Source organism: Simochromis diagramma, unplaced genomic scaffold (assembly GCF_900408965.1).
Source record: "Simochromis diagramma unplaced genomic scaffold, fSimDia1.1 OVJJ01000387.1, whole genome shotgun sequence".
Classification (NCBI taxonomy): Eukaryota; Metazoa; Chordata; class Actinopteri; order Cichliformes; family Cichlidae; genus Simochromis; species Simochromis diagramma.
The window spans coordinates 1,193,055-1,212,511 of NW_024387152.1; the positions used below are offsets into that span (position 1 = coordinate 1,193,055).

Below are 19,457 nucleotides of genomic sequence, written 5' to 3' on the forward strand. Positions count from 1 at the left end.
TGTGCCAATAAAAACAATGACACCAAATACATTCTCTCTGTAGTTTATTTATCATCATGCTATTCAGAAAGCATACCGCAATTGTGAAATTTTAGATGGCTGTATAGGTTATCTTGTGATGTTAAAAGGTGATCGTCTGACAAAAAGTGATTTCCGTTGATTGTATGTCTTTTTGTGTGTGTTTGTGTGCTGTTTTTTTTTAATATCTCTGTTTGTATTGATAAATAATCTGCAGTCAGCACCATTTACGAAGGTGTTATATATAAAATAAAAAAGTCATCTGTTTAGCAGGTTTCTTTTTGACATTATTGTACACACTCTATATTCTATAATATAATCAATCCACCTAAAACATCTTTGTATAACTGTTGTGTTATTTGGTGCAACCTCTGCTGCAGTGACAGTTTTACATTCGTTATTAAAGGATGTATAAAAGTCTCTGATTGCAGCTTCTACCTCATGACAGAAATATATCTTCTGACTTCAAGTGGCTCGATATCAACCAAGAGAGATGTTTGACACACGTTTCATAGACCAACAAGTGATTTACAACCATTTAAGTACGAACAATAATTTCGGGCCAAATACCGGAAATCGTTTTTAGCAGGCGATCATTTTTTATCACAACACCAGGGGTTGCAAGTGTTGAGAGAAAAAATAATTCTTAATGAGAGGACGATATTTTTGAGTGCAAATCACCCATGCAGTTTTACATAGATATTCATGTTCACTAAATGTGCATATGTGGCAGCACTGCAATCGTATTCACCTGTTTCTATGGGATTATGAAGGTGTCATCCTTTCGACTGTACAGTTTATAAAAGCAGCTTTCTATCAAGCGCGTCTGTGGATATAGGTCGTCTGCCCCCTGCAGGAAGAGCCAGGCAGTGCAGTAATCTGGAGCTGTGCTGCTGAAGATACGCGGTTCCTACTGAGTGTGCGCCAGCGCCCCGGCTCCCAGTCCATAGCCAAATCCTTTGGGACCAAAGTTTTTGCCGTAACAAGCTGTTGAGAACAAAGGTAATGCCATGAGACTCCACACTTTGCCATCCTCCCATATATATTAGACAAAGCTCACTGTGGCCTGCTTGGATCAGCTTTGATTTGAGTGTTTGATTTCCATCTGGCAAACATGATATTCCTCGATTGAATTCCTCACAGGGACCAAAGTTTCTTCAGGATTGTTGGTAGAAGGATTTTTGACTTCCCCCTCAAATGTGTTTTTTAGGCCATGCTGTCTTCTGGATCTACAGACTCACAGATTGAGTTAGCATTAGCTCAAGCTGGTGTGCACCACTTAGCAACGGCCTTAACAAATACATTTTACATATGAGCAAACTAAAGAATATATTGCACCACAGCTCCCATGCTGGTTCTTTTATATACAGACTATTTCATTTGTGCGCCTCTAAATGCTCAGTGTTACCGCTCAAGTGCAGATTCTGTGGCGTGTTTCGGCTCTGAAACATGATACCAGCGTTAGATTTACACCTTTGCGGCTGTTAGATTGCAGGAATGAGTAAACACTTTAATTCAGGAGTTTTAATTCTGAACTTTGTTTGCTGGGTCTCATATTCCTCAGCTACATAGCCCATACTGAGTACCTGAAAAACGTGTTTCTCTGTATGTGCCTAAGACATGGGGCTGGGTTGACCCAGACACAATAAAGGGGTTAATGTGCCCGTATAACAGAATATTGAGCTGAAAGGTGTTGGATGCTGGGAGCATTGATAAGCTCCGCTATTCATCACCAGTGGGTTCAATTTACAGTACACACCTACAAGGTATTGTGACAAAATAAAAAAAACGAATATGAGCCTGTGATGTTGTGTTAACAACACTGTTGGATTATACACTTGCCGGCCACTTTATTAGGTACACATGTTTAACTGGTCGTTAATGCAAATGTCTAATAAGCCAATCACATGGCAGCAAGTCTGTGCATTTAAGCATGCAGATGTGATCAAGATGACCTGTTGAATTACTATGGGGAATTTCAGAAACTGCTGATCTACTGGGATTTTCACACAGCGATCTCCAGGGTTTACAGAGGATGCTCTGAAAAAGAGAAAATATCTAGTGGGTGGCATGTATCTGGAAGAAAATGCCTTCTTGATGCCAGACGTCAGAGGAGAACGGCCAGACTGTTTCAAGCGGATAGCCAGGCAATAATAACTCAAATAACTACTTGTTACAACCAAGGACATCTTTCTCTGACTGACCTCTGTCTCCTCTGTCAGCTAATAACGGCACTGAGTGTCGCGATCCTGGGTCTTTTTGACCCAACGTTTTGAGTTTTAGTTTATTTTGATGTTTATGATTCATGTTTAAGTTCATTGGGTTTTCTAAGTTCACTTGTTTATTAGTTTCCCCTTGTGTTTTCAACCCCTGTGTTAAGTCTCTCTTGTCCTTTATATGTTTCATGTCCTTTGTTGTCAAGTTCACGTTGTCACGTCTGCATTTCATTGTGTTTCCTGTTTTATTTTGAAGAGGTCCCGTGTTCCTGTGTTCAGTGTATTCAGCTTTATGTTTCCCCTGTGATGTTGTTATGTTCCTGTGTGTCAGCTGTTTCCCCCTGTGTTCCCACTTCCCTCATTAGCCTCCTGTGTGTATTTAGTCTGTGTTTTCTCACTCAGTCTTTGTCGGGTCATCTGTTGTTTCACCGTGTTTACAGGTCTGTTACTATCAGGGTTTTTCATGTTGTATTTTAGTTCACCCGTTTAGGTTAATGTTTAGTTTGTCTTTGCCCATCGTTGTGTCTTTTTATCAGCCTTATTAAACGGCTCGCCTTTTGTTAATATTCAAGTTTTGTTCCAAGTTCGTTCATGTCTGCATTTTGGGTCCACTCTTCACAACACATACAGTCTGCCTCAGCGAGACTGTGACACTGAGGCTACTATGTGCAAACATTCAGAATTGGATGATAGAAAATTGAAAACATGTTGTCTATTCTTAATTTCTGCTACAACGTTTGGATGGCAGGGTCAGAATTTGGTGTACATCCTGCCTGTTATCAACAGTTTAGACTGCTGATGGTGTAGTTGTGTAAGAGGTAGTTTCTTGAAACACTTTGGGCCCATTAGTACAGCTTGAGCACTGATTAAACACAAACAGCCTACCCAAGTGCTACTGCTTGTCTTCAGATGGCTTCTTTCAGCAGAGTAATTCACCAGATCATCTCAAAGTGGTTTCCTGGACATGACAGTGAATTCACCCAAAGGGTCTTTACATTCACCACATCCCAATCTAATAATTAAGTTCAGTTTTGTTTATGTAGCACGTTATCACAAAAACAGTTACCTCAAGGCCCTTCTTACTATAAGTTAAAGACCCTACAAAAATAGAGCACTTTTGGGATGCGGTAAAACAGGAGATCTGTGTCATGGATGTGCAGCGGACAAATCTGCAGTGACTGCGTGATGCTGCGATGTCAGCGTGGACCAAAATCTTTCCTTTTTTTTTTTGCCTGTCCCGTTTGGCTCTTTTGTCATCAGAATTATTGTCTAAAGGCGAGGAAAGATGCCCAACGGATTTACTTTATCAAATGGACCATCCCAGCCTTGCCGTAATGGTCCATTTGATTCACCTTTTATTGTTTATTTTATTTATTTTTTATTTTCACTTGCTAGATACGGGACAGACTTGAATGAGGAAAAGAAAAGGGAGAAAGAAAGAGGGGGAAAAAACAGCGGAGAAGAGGGACGGGGATAAAGGGCAAAAAAAACTAAAACCAACTAAATAAGCAGACAAAATAAATACATATATCAATCACCTGTTGAGAAAGAAAAGAAAACAAGCAGAAGAAAACGAGAGCAATACAATAAACAACATCACGATGATCTATGTGAATATAACAGTAAATACTAAATATTAAACATTATTGTGCAGCGCGTAATATCGACAGCGCACAGTGTGCTTTGAGGTGGGAGCCAAAAAGGGTGTAGTTTGTGTGTGTGAGCACCCGTGTGTACACCTGTGAGCATGAACGCGCTTGTTTTTAAAAGGTTCCTTCAAAATCTCTTTCCAGCACCTCGTCTAATCGGTGATGTGAAGAATTCAGGCAGTTTTCAAGGCAAAATTGGTTCAAGCCATTACTAGCAACGTGTACCTAATAAAGTGGCTGGTGAGTGTTTGATAGTATTTATTGAAATGAGTCAGAAAGTAATAGATAAAGTTATTTTTTCATTTAGCACATAACTTGATAGCTATACAGTGCATAGTTTGTGTAATTAATTTATAATAGGCTTACAGATTTTGATGAAGAGAACCTTTCGGAGTCATTGTTTAACTTGCTGCAGGCATGAACTTTGAATCCCAGGTTTAGAGTTCAACTGAAATCATAAAACTTCTATTTTTCTGAGTAACTGCACCCTCTGTTGGATTCTAGGGTTTATTACAACTCATTTGGCCATTCTTACAAAAAAAGGAGTTCGTTTTTAACCACAAGCCTCATTTATAAAGACTTTTTTTCCTTTCAGCCCAAGTTATATATATTTAGTGTTCCTGTCACCTATATTATCTGTTTCAGATCCTTCCTGGGCCTGAATGGGTTAGCTTTCCTAGCTTTGCGCCCATGGAAACGTATCTTAATTGTGACAGTCATTGACCCATGGGAAATGTTTGAAGTTCGGACCCAATGTGGAGGTATGTTACACCTGCATTCTTTTTAAAGGCCAGCAGGTGGCAGTAAGTGCTGTTGTCTGGTTCTATAGAAGTCTTTGAAAGAGAGAGTTTTACCTTTGCAGTAGATTTCCCCTTCCTTATCAGCTAGTGTGGTTGATTCAAGGCTCTTCCCACAAGTGGCGCACGTAAAACATCCAGACTTATGCCATGCCTGTAAACATATACAAGCCTCGTTTTAAAGCAGTTGTGTTTTTTCTTGCATGCGCTCATATATGCTTGTGTTTTGCTTACACTCCCAGCTCCCATCACTTTCTCAGCAGCGTAGACAGACTTGCCACAGCGAGGGCATTTGTCTGATCCTCCAAACTTCTGAGCTAGCTTGGAGGGGTTTGGGTTGGTGGTAGGACGATGGGGACCGGGTCTGATGGGTAAAGAAGGCAACAAAATGTGGATAAGGAGCCTTAAAAGCATCAAAAAGTATGCTTGCCTGTGTGTTACTCACTCTTCATGTTTAATTCCCAGGGACTCTCCTTTGTCCATGCTGAGGGTTCCTGCTCCTTGGCCATAACCATAGCCTTTTGGCCCATATTTCTTACCATAGCATGCCTTGCAGTAGACTTCATCCATATGAACAGCAACAGTTGTGCTGTCCAAATTCTTCCCACACACCACTGTACAAAGAGACACGTTATTATTGTTTTGCATACTACTTTTCGTTGAGTACGTTCATGTGTTTATAAAGGCTCCCAACTGTTTGCCTTATAAGGAACATTTTCTTTGAAGGAACATGTTCTCATCTAAATTCCATCACAGGAATGTTTGATTGTGATGCGAGAACACAAATAACTCCTTCAAACCCCATGAACCCACATTTCTTTCAAGCTTCAAGATATCTAATTTATCATTATGAAGGATTTACAGTACACAAGAGATGAATACTTGTATGTGGAGTGGTCAAAATGTTTTGTCTGATGTTTCCTTTTTGAATTGCTGTGAGCATTTTAGCAATCCTGCTAGATTGTATCACTTCCAGGAAATCCTGTTTCCATTACTCGCAGATGCATATTTGCAGTTTTACCAGACAGCTCAACAAACATCAACTTGTTGACCCAAGCTGACCTAAACTACATGTTGGGGATCATAACTGGTGCAGAAAAACCCAGCCACAAGTCAGTGTACTCTTAGCTCTGGTCCCAAGCTCGCACAGATGGGGATGCACGCGTCAGGATGGGTATTTGGTATAAAGTCGTTGGCAGATGAAATATGCAGATTGTCAAGAATTATATTTTCTGGGTTAACAACTGCTATCAGTGCAGGGCCAGTAACTATAGTACTTTTGGCTAGGATAGGGTTTGCAAGAGTTTGGGAGAGGTGGAGGCAGATGATTGGCTATGGCAACACCTAAAGAGAAAAGCCAAAAGAAGAAGAACAACTAAAAGAAAGCTCAAATAGACACTAAACAGTGGTCTTCAGTGTGAGAGCCATCAGTGTCCAAGCCAGAAAAAGCCAAAAACAGGAGCACCACTAGAAGCGCAACCTGAACCAAGATGGCGCCCGGGGTTTACTGGGTTCTCCACCTTAAATTCATCGCTGGTAGTTCTACCATCCTGATGCATATTAAGGAGAACATTCAGCATAAACAACCTGAAATGTGCTGCTATTTCTTCCTAGTTTTTGAAGTGGACTTCCAGGGAGTGACACAGCGATAACAGGAATGGTCCCAGAGGTTTACAAAAAGCAGGAAACCAATCTGGAAGTCGATAGAGGCCAGAAATACACCGGTGTCCTTTTGTTGTTTTTCATCGGCCTAGTTGCAGACTGTTTTAATCACATTTTATAAAGACACAGGACTCCTCTAGGTTAGTAGACTTTTTGCTAGTGCGACTCCTTGGAAGATAAAAAGGTTTTGTAGTGCTAACACTTAGTCATCAATGTAAATAACTGGATTTTATAAAGATACAAGACTTTTATATGAAACTGGCTAATCCTGAAATGTGTTGATATTTTTTCTCTCTGCAGCTCATCTGAATAGACTCTGACAGGAAGTTAGAGCGAAAGGGGAACTGATCAGCTTAAGGCTCAGTTTCTAGGAGACACACACACAAAAAAATTAATAGACCAAGATGTAGTTCAAATATAGCTCAGCCAGACTTATACAGCATTTTCTCTTTGTCTGCACATACAGACGGCTCATACACATTAGGTTAATATTACATGTGCCTGTAATACGTGCCAAAAGTTCACTGGGCTCCACAATCACAGGAAACAGCAATCGGTTAACTCACTGCACAGGAAGCAGGATCTATGGAAGCTCCGCCCGTCACAGAGAACCTCTTCTGCAAAGTAAACCGTCTTTGAACAGCGACCACACTTGTTTCCTCCTCCCAAAGGCATCCTTTAGTAATCCACGTTACACAGACACAAAAACACACATATTTTGATATGAAATGAAGCTTTTGGTAAAACAGACGGTAGAAACAGCTGGAAATACACCAAAAGGGCCTTAAAGGTGCTTTAATTAATGAGTGGAAAGGGCCCTGAATAGAAAAACAGATGAATCAGTGGACTGTTAAATAGAACCATCATGGAAACGCAAACAGTTATTGTTTTAGGAAACCTATTTAAACAGCCTTATTTGGTTGCCTGTACATCTGGCTTTGTAAGGCTAGGCTAGTAATTATGTTCCTGCCAGTTCTTTGTGGTTTCTGTAACGGACAATCAAGCCAGAACTGCAGTGGAAAATTCTAGAAGAGTTCTTTTCTGTAAAAGGGCCAAAAACGAAAGGTCTCTTTCTTAAAAAAAAATAGAAGCAGTCATTGTGGAAGTTATGCGTAAGCATGATTTTCTGAGGAATGTTAAAGTCGATGGCATGTGAAAACCCTGCCATCCAGTCTGTTTCTGTCCAATGTGCTATTAGCACAACCCTCCCTGTCCATTCTTGCATATCTACTTCCACATTCCTGACCGTGTAAACCCTCCTCCCCCTTTTTCATGGTCATGTCTCACATTTATCATCTACAGCTTCAGCCCGTCACCACACAGCACCTAACACCTGCAGTTGTGTTTTATACGGCTCAAAATATGTCAAAAAAATTGACAACTCCATCAAGGTTAGCTTGTTTTTTCTAACTTAGATTACCTAAGACTTCTGGGCACAATACACAGTATGACTCACTCAGAAATAACAGGCGGTACCACATGGCCTCTGACTCTATTTGAAAATGTTAAAAATAACTTAGTACTTCTACTTACTGTGAATATGAGCTCATTTCACTATGATACAGAATCATACAGGCGTGTCAGGCTGCTGGTGCACGCTGCCTTTTTTGTCACTTTAAATGCAGTTTCAGTTAAGGGAACTAATGCAGTTTTCTTGGATGTAGCTGAGCCTTTAGAAAACTCTTATTCCAGTTTATAAATTATACGAGTTATTTATACATATCGTGTACAGTCACATGGCTTCTTGTGTGTTAAATTATTCTGCACCCTACATCTTTCATGTAGAATTTAAAAGTGCTACTATCAGTGAAAATAATTATAAAAACAGGGCTGTGTTGCTTGATAATCACTGATATTTGGCTTTGCTTTGCAGCTTTAAGTTGAAGCTCAGTCATATTGTCTTGTATAGAAATTGAAAAAGTCACAGTTACAACTTACAAAGAGACCACAGGCACAGCCACGGAAGTCTAAACTGTAAAGTTTAGGGAAGCAGTGGTGAATGAGAGTTTTGGATGCATAGCTCAGAAGAAAGTGAAAGGTCTACATCGTAAATGTTTATATGAGGAAGATGGAGACTAGCTGGCATTTTCAGTATCCTCTCATAAAGGATGGCAGTTTGCGTAGTTTTACAGTCTTGGAACATTCCTCAATCCCACTTAAAGCAGAAATGCCGGGAATGTTTTTGGACCAAGCAGTGACGGAAACATTTTAGAGTTTTCCAGCTGCCGACTTTGGAAACTATGACTTGAAAACTCAAATAAATGTCTCACTCTTCCATGTCATTTTGGAAGGGTGACAATCAGCATCAGCATCAGTGGTTAAAAGCTTTTGTTGTTAGCAATGAGCCCGGCTCCCAGCTTCAGGACCGAGTATGTAGATGAGAAGGTGAGGAAAATGCTCGTGGATAATCAAGGCTATCAGTAATTGCTTAACTTTGTGTGGTGCTGTTGTTGATGCTTGTTCACTGATGGAATGGGACTGATTTGACAGTCAGTTTGACCACAGGAGGGGAAATTCATAGAGAAGTGGGAGAATTCTCACTTGATGGATGAAAAGGTTACTGGAGACATTAGTTTTCCTTACATATATGTTACATAAATATTCTGTGTATCTGCTAAATTATTTCCATCAGGATGAATTCGAGCTCATGCTGATTGTGGTGGCTTTGCATGTTTAGACCTGCAAGGACACGCAGATATGAGAATGCTTTAGGGAAGGAGCAGTAAGGACTGGAAACTCCTACAAATCAGGAAGTCCACTAACAAATTTAATGTGACAGCATGTGATATCTCTGTAATGTTGGTGAACGTTAGTAGGAACTTGCTGTGCTGTATTTTCTTTATTATGCATTACTATTCCTCTCTTGCGTTAATGTTTAGCTGCTCACTCTGAAACACTTTGCTGTAACGGAAACATAAAGGCACCCTGTGGTATTGTGGTATCATAAGTGTTGCAAGTGTCTTTCCCATCATGCATCAACAAAATAAGAAATTAGACAGAAGCGAACAGAATCCATAAGAACTCAAAATAAAAAATCATTACTTACTTGCAGCAAGTAGAAGCTGTCAGTGAGGGATGATGGGCAGGAAGATCTTTCACAGGTCAGAGTAGCGTAAATGGAGCTGTGTGGTATGTTCAGGAAACCAGCTGTCCACAGTTAACTTTAAGTATGCAAGAAAGGTCAGTCCTCTTAAAAACCTGATTTGAACAACTTTTACTGTGTTGCTATCCGTAAGGAGAGTGTTGGTGCGCTCCTCTCCGCTTTAACACTGTTCCAGATGTGTCGAAAGGGAGGAGCTTCTGCTGTTGCTGCTTCAGCCTGTAAACTTAGTCTGTGTGGAGGATCAGGGGAGCTTACTCTCCAAGTGAGAGCAGACGCAGTGAGAGCGAGAGGTGGGGTTGAACAGGAGTGAGCCGGGCTTCAAAAGCTGTGTACTGGCTCGCACAGCCGAGAGATTTTCTTGTTGATTGCACTCCGTGTTTTGCAACTCTCTTGCACAACGGCTGCCCTTCAATTTGTCAGACAGCCGCCAACAAACACTGAACCGTGATACTAAACTACGTGAACTTCACATTGCTGAAAGACTTTCATCATGCATAAACATTAGTGTTCCAAACTGTGATCAGGGAGGGTATTTTTTCTTGAAATGCAGACACAACACAGGGCTTTCCTAGATTTCTTTAAGTTGTAATAAGAATGTGTAAAAGTGACCTTCGAAATAAATGCACAGAGAATTCGCTTATTCGATTATTGTTAATGTTTTAATACGGTGCTTAGCATTTTTATTAGACCAGCACCCAATGTCAGGTTTACCCCACAGCTGCCCTAAATTAACAGTATTATTATTATTGAGATGTTAAGTTACAGTTATTTACGTGCATTTCTGAACAGAAAAGATTTAGTTTTATTGGTTGAATGTTATGCTTGTCAAATTTCTGACTTTGCTGAGAAATGCAGAGAGCTGGCTCAGATTTATGCTCAGATTTGAGCATAAAACCATGAATTCGTTTTGTCATTTGCCTCATAAATAAAAATGTACGTTTTAGCTTCGTTTTTGACAGATTTCTAAAATATTTGTGTCTTCCTGTTTTTGTGACATCTCATCTTAACAAGCTTCACAATCAGTAGACTTCTTACTCTGTTCTACTACCTGCTCACAGGTTAACCTTTAATAGCTAATCAGTTTGAGTTCAGCTCTCAGCGTGATGTAATTTCAGAATGATTCTATTTTATTACCAGAGCATTTAATGACCTTTAGGCACGAGCAGCAAAAGGTCACCCTGATATGCTTAATGGATGAGAAACAACAGAAACAGATGTGAAGCATCCAGCTTTAACATGACTTCACGCTACTGCCATCATGTGGTTAAGATGGGTAATATCAGCAGGATGCATTCCTGATTTTAATGTTAGATGCTTTTTGGAAATTTACTGGGTAACTTGAGCTGTCATTTTCTGGGAATAAGAAGAGAAGGAGAAAGTTTTCAAGGCTTTTTCAAAACTAATCGACTTGTTTATATGATACCCTTCAGTGCCCGGGGTGGCATGGTGCCTGTGATGTTGTCATTGTTGCAATAAAGTGTTTGAGTTCATTTAATAAAAGTTAAGTAGTACAACCAAGTGTTTTAGAGTACCACGGCTGACAAACCTAATGGTATTTTTCTTATTCATATGTGTAGAGGGATTTCTGATGGCTGCAGGTGTGAAAAGCTGCCCTTTAAGACAGTCACAGCATCGCTTGGAGTTTAGAAGTAACTGATGTAGATCTTCATGCTATTTTAATGGCTTCTTTTTTGCCCGTTTTTCACAGAGAGACAAACAAACTGCTCCAATTACATTACCTCTTCCTCAGCTTTCACCTGAGCAGATTAATAATAATAATAATAATAATAATAATAATGTGGGCATTCCCTCTTAATTATGTGCTGAGATTATACATGGCCTAAAGCGAGAGTGTACTAATTTGCAGAAAGAAGCACAGCTCAAGTAGAAGCCACTTGACATTAAAGTGTGCAAGAGGAGCCCTTTAATGAGCCATTTTCTGTTGGTGGCATTTGGTGCTGGCAGATTCCATGACAGGCAGTGTTAATGAATGCAGTCAGATTCTTTCAGTTCCCCTTTTCCATCAAGCTGAAGTGAAATGGGATTAGCTCATGCAGCATGCATAGAATAAATGAGACTAATTGCAGTCCAGGACATCAAGTGACAGATTCATTAGTGTCTTGTTGTGTGCCGAGTCAGTGCTCACGTTTTCATAGTGCCACTGACTTCAGGGCAGCCTCGCATCACCACATGAGCAGCATTCTGCAGTTTTCTATATGCTATTTATTATTTGCTTCAGCGTTTGGTCATTAACATGTAATACAAATAAGGACAACTGCTGTCTGTATTGTCCCTTATGCTAAGTTTACCCTGACACAAGTAACTGATAAACAGCTAACGCCCTCAAGATGAACCCAACAGTATTCAGCGATCTGCAGAGCTGTGACTTCTGGAAAGTGTGTGCATGATGTTGTTGTTGTTAAACTAAGACTTTGAAGGTTGCAGTAATGTTGCAACATCCACTGATCAAGATATGGAGAAAAGTCATGATCAGGTGATGCGTTTATGTCACAACAGCAGTCACTTCAAGCTTCCTTATATTGTAAGGGAGAAGAATAACATGGAGACAAAACCTATAACGTGCCGAATTTGTTCAGTGAGATCACAGATCGAGTGATCAGTAGAAACTTTCTCGTACAGATTTAGTGTAAAACCAAAAAAGTGGTTGGATATTAGAAAGGTTTTAGGCACTTCTTGGTTTCATTTTGTAGACCCAGAGGGAAAGCCCAGTTTTTATATGCAGACTGTGTAACTGCAGTGATCCTCAAAGCTTATGTAATGATTTAGCTTTCATTTTTACAGCACCTCTTTTTTTATTTAAGTATTTCAGAGCTTCTTATTTTTTCTTGAGACATTAAATAAGTAATAATAAAATATAGGTAATGCATGTCATATTTATTACCATATTTAACAATAAAACATAATATTAGCAGGTCTGCCTTGATTCAGTACCTTTACTAAACCTTCTGGTGTTGTGATTTACAGCTTTTCCACCGGTTAGACTTTGCTTGAACTTGCTGGTCTCAAACTAACATACTGTAATATGAAGATGATACTCTGCCACCATCTAGTGGCAATCATGCATTCAGACAAAGCAGAGTCATAAATCCAGTAGGAACAAGCTCAGATGCTGAAGCACTGTTCTAATTAGATGCTGTGTACACTTTCACAGAGAACTATGAACTTCCCCTCAGCTGCAATAGCTCTGTTTTTCTGTTTTTCTGTTTGCTTCTGTTTGCGCTTCCTTCCTCCTTTTGTTTTTCTTAATTTCATTTGTCTCGGTCAAGCTGCCCATCTGAGGCTCCGTGTTCCAGACAGCACGGGGTCAACATGTTAGAGCGGGGCCCCCCTCCCACCCCACCGTATGGCCCTCAGGGTGACAGTGACACAAGTGTCCCATTGTCATAACAGCGTCTGTCAGGGTCTGTCTCTCGTGGGGGGGATACATGCCTTGGGGAACGTCAGAAGATTAGCCGTGACATTAACCCCCACCCAAACACCCATCACACACACACACACACACACACATATGCACGCACACATGCATCAATGCAGATGGCTGCACACTCCTACCCATAATCCTCAGTCACAAGTCACTTCCCGTTTCATGATGAGACAAAGCAACAGATCATGTGTTTGTTTTTTTCTGCTTTTGACTGACTTTGTTGGAGAAGTTTCGCACACTTTAATCTTTTCTCTCTGTAGCTGGAAAGCAAAGGAGCAACCGTGGCATTAAAGTGAGTATTTGGAGGTCAGCAGTAAAGTGATTGTGGTCGAAAGCATGAAGGGAATGCTGTAGTATGTGCCTGTAGTAGGAGGGAGGGGGGATGTGTGCAGTATGCATGTGTTCTAATAGCAAACATCCAGTTATTGTGCTTGGTTTTCATTATTTATGCATCTCTCCAGCATGCAGAGCCAATTCTTGATCAATATGTGATCAGCCATAGAAGGCTCAGGTTGTATTTTCCTGCCAAAACAAGACTATAAACAACCTAACAGACCCCAAAGTCTCACCCATAGTTAGAAACTCTTAAGACGTAACCAATAACTGAAGCTGATCCATAAGCTACTTTGTAAAAGGGAAGGATGGGATTCTGAATTTGTTGCATGTCACAGTCTTCATTAAATATGCAGCACTGGCTCTTATAATAGTGGCTCGAACTCTTGGCCAGCACAGCAGAAATATGAGCAGAGATGCAGAGAGAGGCACAAATGTGGCCGATGATTACAAAAGGTAACAAACGTAGAATTATCACAATAAGAAGTGCTTTTTTTGATAAATTCATAAGAGTTTGTGAATAAATTGTAAAGATGACCAGAGAGATGTTGCCCAGCAGTAAAATGACATAAACCAGCAGTGATTTAACCGCATTTGTCTCTCTGTTGATGTGATTGTTTAATTCAAGTAGACCTCCTACTGTCTGATGAGATCTTTATAGTCCTCATAGTTTATGAGTATTGAAAAGTTTGGAAGACAAGCTCAAGGTCAGGTATCTGGGATGTTTTTGTAATGTTACTCCGAGTGTGTCACCTGGGAAAAGATGCGAGGAAAGGGTTTACTCTGCACATGCTTCTTTCTCCATCACACCTCCTCCTGCTCTTCTTTCCTCGCCTTCGTTTGCATCACTTATCTCTCACTCTGTCTCGCCTCCCCTCTTTTCATTAGAAGCGTGGGACAAATTAGAGGAGTGATGGATGAGCTGCCCTCCTTCATGATGCCGGTTCATTCAGGCATGCACACTGATATATAAACAGATATAGAGGGCGGATGTGTGTCTATGTGTGTGCCCGTTTGTGTGATTATGTGTGTTTATAGTGACGTGCACATTCTCATTTGTCGTCAGAAAATCTGTCATTAAGGTGGCACTTTTTTTTTTCCTGTCATCCTGATTTCCATGACCACCAATTAGGTCTAGAAAGCCAGATGATGGGTTTAGGCTTCTCACATTTGTGGCTACATCTGCTTAATTACCATGTATTACTCACACTATAGAGGCAGCCGTGATTGCGCTCGCACAGACACACAAACCGCACTCATCCGGCTAATGGACCAGCCGGGTCTTTGCTAGCTGGGCTTATATTTCACTCAGGGAGAGGGAGGGAGGGAACGAAGCCAACAGGTCCATTATTGAGAGAGAGCATCATAGACAGACAGGGGGAGAGAGACCGGGATGAGGGGAGGAAAAAAGAAGGAGGTGGGGATACGGCTGCAGGCGTACTGCGGCAGCAGCAGAGCGGCATGACGTGATAGGGGAGTAGAATGACGGACACACAAACACACACACACACATGCTTGCAGCTCAGAGGCCAGCCAGAAAAAGTAGAAAGGAGCTGAGGCAGGGATTGAGCCAGCCACGCTCTGCAGCATACAGATCGGACTCCAACTGGAGACTGAAGCGGGTGAGTGAAGGCTCGTGTTTACTTTAGCTAGTTAATATTTCAGATCCTTCTCTAATTCTAAGTATATTTTTGTCTTGTTTCCTGATGAATCTGTGTCTCTTGTTGAATATATTTCCTGTTGATTCTAAAAGCGCAGAGTTTCCAAACTCTAATACGAGGACTATGTTCATGGTGCTGTGACAGTTAGAAAAATAAGAGAGCAAAGATGGGCCAGTGAAGACGAAAAGAAAGAGAGCAGCAGTATCTACAGGATGAAATGATTGGCAGTTGACCTGAGTCAGCAGCTTGGATGTATGACTCAGTAAAGCATGTGTGGTATACATATTGTAGCGTGTGGTACATTTGGTTGATATTGAGAAGAATGGAGGCAAACTGCTTCTCCCATGGTGATATTTATATTGTCAGTAGTCGGGTTATATTTTCTCCTGTTTACTTTGTGGGTGCGTGTGTTTGTACCCTGGCTTCTATAATAAGAGCATGTGCAGAGGACGTGTGTTAGACAAAGATCTTTTTTTATTTAAAGGAGTACAGCAGCTATCCTCAGTACATTAAATACTCACACAACCCATTTTATCACACCAGGCGAGGCTCACTTACTTTACTGTCCCAGTGCAATTTGGAGACTCGAGGTTCGGAGATGACTTTGTGCTGTGTTGTGGGATTTCTGATGGTGACACATTATGTGTCATTTTGGGTAACTTCATGCCAAATACATTTCCATTTTGGTCAAATGAGTCATGATAACATAAACACTCTTCAGTTCTTGTGTGTATGTGCGTGTGGTCCAGGTAGTACTCACAGTGTGTGAGCTTAACTCTGTTTACACCGTCACATAATTATTGTGTGTTTCTTTTGTTTTATAATGGGGACGAAAGCTGTTCCCCAGAGTGTCAAACACGATACTTTACAACGAGAGCGCGCTGTTTAGAGTAAGCCTCCAGAAAATGAATCTAGGTTAGTGCAATGCCCTCTGAGGTCGCAAATACGTGACTGTGTTCTTTGAATCTATGTGCCAAATGACTTTTTTTTTCCTTTTGGCGAAAGGTTAGAATCAAAGAAAGTCACTTTGAAAATGAGTCACCTCGAAAGAGAGGCCCCTGATTGGCTGAATGTGTCATTCCTGTTTGTTCAAGCTTCCTGTCTTGGTGAATGGTGAGGAGCTGTGAACCAATGGGAGAGCAGTGGTGAGGATGCAACTGTGATCCAGGAAAAAACAGCCCATTGTTCCTGGGACGTCAGAGAAGTGTGACCTGCTTCTGGCCGGCTCCGTCTGCTTAGCCCAACGGCGCACTGACAGGTAAGACTTTCGTGCGACACAGCAGAGCCTTGAAATTGAATCATATGTTCTTTTTGAGCTAAAAATATTGCCACGTTTATCTTATGATGACTTTCTTTTAAGAAAACTGCCTTCCCAGGAATTTGTTGTACCACTGGGTGTCACTAGCTTCTCTGCTCCACGGCAGGACTTTACTGCTGTTGTTCTGGCTGCTGTCATAGTGGAGGTGATTAATTCAATGTACTGTAGTTTCCAGCCTGTGTGACACACAGGCACTGCTGATGCCCTTCACAGACAGAGAGGCCTGTGTTACCAACTCATGTATTGATTTTGTGATGAGTCAGAGGGTGTTCATCACGAGGGTGAGTGTGCATGTCTGTGAGAGAGGATATACACGCTTTTCTCATAAGATATAGAGTAACTCAGGTCAGCCACAGGCCGCCATGGGAAAGCTGAGCTAAATCAGTGTAATGTTATTAAATTACACTGTTAACATGTAGCATAATGCTGGCTGCAACGCTATCCTTGTTCTTCTGTCCTTCAGGAGATAAACCTGATATGGCTGATGTTTCTGATAAGTGTAAAAGATGCTATTAATAAGCCTGCATAATTCACCTCGCAGCTATAATTAATGATAATACGGGACTGTAATGAATGAGACGCTGTGCTCCTGCAGTTGCAGACAGTACCCAGTAGATGTCAGCACCACCCTAGCAGAGTGAAGGAGAGACCGTAGTCGGTCCATGCAGTAACCCACACAATAACTACACTGATCTGTAGCAAAACCCCCAGTTTCTCTGTAGGCTTCTGTACTGTGTTTGCGTCAGTGTACAAACACGATGATGTCCTTCAAAACGTCAGGGTCTGCAGAACTAAAGACACAGTGACTGATAGTGATGGCAGATTGATTTATGATTTAAATTCAAAACAAAAGTGATTGATTGTTCAACTATTTTGTCACACAATAAGATATGTAATTATGTTTTTAGCTATTAAAGTGCTGTTTCCAAATACTATGAAATATTAAACTAAGGTGAAGCTTTACAAATATGTACAATGAAGCTGATTCTGATGCTAATGAAGCGCTAACTGTCAAACTAATGAGCAGCAATATAAACATGGCTTCATGTTTTTGCGTTTGCACGTGCCTCAAACAGTAAAAATAAAAACGCTTCTTAAACCAAACTCAAAACTCATTCCTTTAGACATCACATGGAGTTAGACGTACAGTGAAAGGAGCCAACAGACGGTGTGTTGTAAAGTTTTTTATGTGACAGGATGATACAGAACAATCTTTGAAGCCTGTAAGTCTGAACACATGACAAATACAATGTATCCAACACATGTAAGACGTTTGTACTGCAAACTATCCTATAATAACATAACTGAAAGAAATCAAACTAAACTAGATTATTTTCCCATAACTTACAGCTGTTGGTTTCAGTCACCTTATTTGTATTTCCTTCTTTTACACACACACACACACACACACACACACACACACACACACACACACACACACACACACACACACACACACACACACACACACACAGCCTGCTTTCCCTAGCCCCGCCCAATAAACCTAACCCTGAAAAATGAATGCCTAAACCTTACTCTAAACCTAACCATAACCTTATTGTAACCCTGACACTAAACCACATTTTGACTGTGGAAAAATGCCTTCAAACTTGTAGGGACCAGGATTTTGGTCCCTGTAAGGGCTGTTGGTCCCCACAAGTATAGTAAACTTCCCCTTTTTAAGTCCCCACAAAGATATGAATACACACACACACACACACACACACACACACACACACACACACACACACACACACACACATCACCATCAGCAGCTGAGCCCCTGTATGTTCTTATACAGCCTGCAGAAGTGTTGGTGTGACCCCGGCATATCCCCAAGGGAAAATCAAATTTTCATACAGATAGACATCGAGTCAGCCCACACCTGTGCTCCTGGAAATCCTAGCAGGACCTACAGCAGACAGAAAGAAATTCTGATGCTCATTTTCTGTCTGGACCTCCCAAGAGATGGAGTGTGTGAGGAAGACATACAGAAACAGACAATGAGGAGGGGGAGGAATTTGTAGGGAGTAATAGGGGAAAAGGAGGATGGATGATCACATCTGTCTCTGTTTACCTACTGCTGCATCACTGCAGCTGTACGCTGCTGCGCAGGCCTACATTAGCATCAATCAAAATACCGCACAGCTCTTAGCTGCTTGTCTTAGTATGTCTGATTCTATAAGTAGGTGGAAGGAAGGCCTCCTGCAGAGAATCCGTCCTTTTTTTCATCGGAGTTTCAAGCTGAAGCAGTCACTCTTTCTCCTGCTTTTCTCAGACTGCTGGAAATGTGTGTCTGAGTGATCCACATGACACTGTGTGCAATGCTGTGATTAGATGCACTGTCAAATAATCCAGCACTTTATCCTTGTGACTTTGACGGCTTAATTTGATACATCAGTGCTTCACTAAAGACAGCTTCCCACAAAGTCTTCTGGCAGCAAAAGTTTTGCTTTTTTAAGACGGGGCAAGTAGGGTTAAGCATTAAATCTCTAGTATATTTCTAAGTATGTCTGCGTTTGTGTGTGTGTAATTATAATACACACACTCAGACCATTTTTTAAGTGCAACTAGGAAGAGAATCTAGAGTGAATTTGAACATTTCAATATATGCACTCAAATTCAAATTCAAATTCAAATCAAATTCAAATTTTATTTGTCACGTACACAGTCATACACAGTACGATATGTAGTGAAATGCTTGGACAACTGCTCGTGACCTAAAGAAAAATCTCAAAAATCTCACTGGACATTTTATTAGGTAAACCGTGCTAGTATTGAGTTGCACCCCCTTTGGCCTTAAGAACAATCGTCAGTCTTCCTCTTATAGATTCAACAATGTGCTGGAAACATTCGTCAGATATTTTGGTCCTTGTTGACATGATAGCATCAGGAAGTGGCTGCACTGTGGTCCTAAAGCGTGGTCAGTAACAATACTCAGGTAGGCCGTGGTTTTAAAAGACGCTTAATTGGTATTAAGAGGCTCAAAGTATAACAAGAAAATATCCCCCACTCCATTACACCACCAGCAGCCTGAACAGTTCATACTAGGCAGAAGGATTCATGCTCTCATGCTGAGTATGCCAAATTCGGACTCTACCATCTGAATCTTAGAGACTTATCAGACTAGACATCATATATTTAATCTTCTATACTCCAATCTTGGAATGTATGTGCAAGTTGTTGCCTCACTTTCCTGTATGTAGCTGATGGGAGTGGCCACCAGTGTGGTCTTCTGCTGCGGTAGCCATCTGC

General features: G+C 41.0%; 2 protein-coding genes across 11 annotated transcripts in view; one reads left to right on the top strand and one right to left on the bottom strand.

Moving 5' to 3' along the window:
* Window positions 1–27: 27 nt before the first annotated feature.
* Window positions 28–9,707, bottom strand: csrp1a (cysteine and glycine-rich protein 1a). The gene is made up of 6 exons (XM_040048142.1): window positions 9,389–9,707; window positions 6,909–7,018; window positions 5,126–5,294; window positions 4,915–5,044; window positions 4,738–4,834; window positions 28–1,005 (listed from the first exon to the last, which is right to left on the bottom strand). Exons 2-6 carry the CDS (start codon window positions 7,015–7,017, stop codon window positions 929–931), a joined length of 582 nt encoding a protein of 193 aa, XP_039904076.1. The 5' UTR covers window position 7,018; window positions 9,389–9,707; the 3' UTR covers window positions 28–928.
* A 3,381-nt stretch (window positions 9,708–13,088) lies between these two features.
* LOC120743986 (neuron navigator 1-like) overlaps window positions 13,089–19,457 on the top strand; it is an 80,833-nt gene continuing 74,464 nt past the window's right edge. For 4 of the 10 annotated variants that reach the window (XM_040048063.1, XM_040048064.1, XM_040048066.1 and 1 more), the window contains exons 1-2: window positions 14,727–14,845; window positions 15,979–16,142. The gene's annotated coding sequence lies outside the window, so the exon portion shown is untranslated. Of the gene's footprint in view, window positions 13,183–14,725; window positions 14,846–15,978; window positions 16,143–19,457 lie in introns of those variants that run through there. The other 6 variants (XM_040048061.1, XM_040048065.1, XM_040048069.1 and 3 more) reach the window with 4 other exon arrangements.

Bases quoted from the DNA above. Each gene is read 5' to 3' on its own strand.
- csrp1a (XM_040048142.1), bottom strand. From the start codon at position 7,017: ATGCCTTTGGGAGGAGGAAACAAGTGTGGTCGCTGTTCAAAGACGGTT. The intron at 5,295-6,908 runs GTGAGTTAACCG...CTCTTTGTACAG, and splicing joins TAGATCCTGCTTCCTGTGCA to TGGTGTGTGGGAAGAATTTG. The intron at 1,006-4,737 runs GTAAAACTCTCT...TGTTCTCAACAG, and splicing joins AGGGGAAATCTACTGCAAAG to CTTGTTACGGCAAAAACTTT.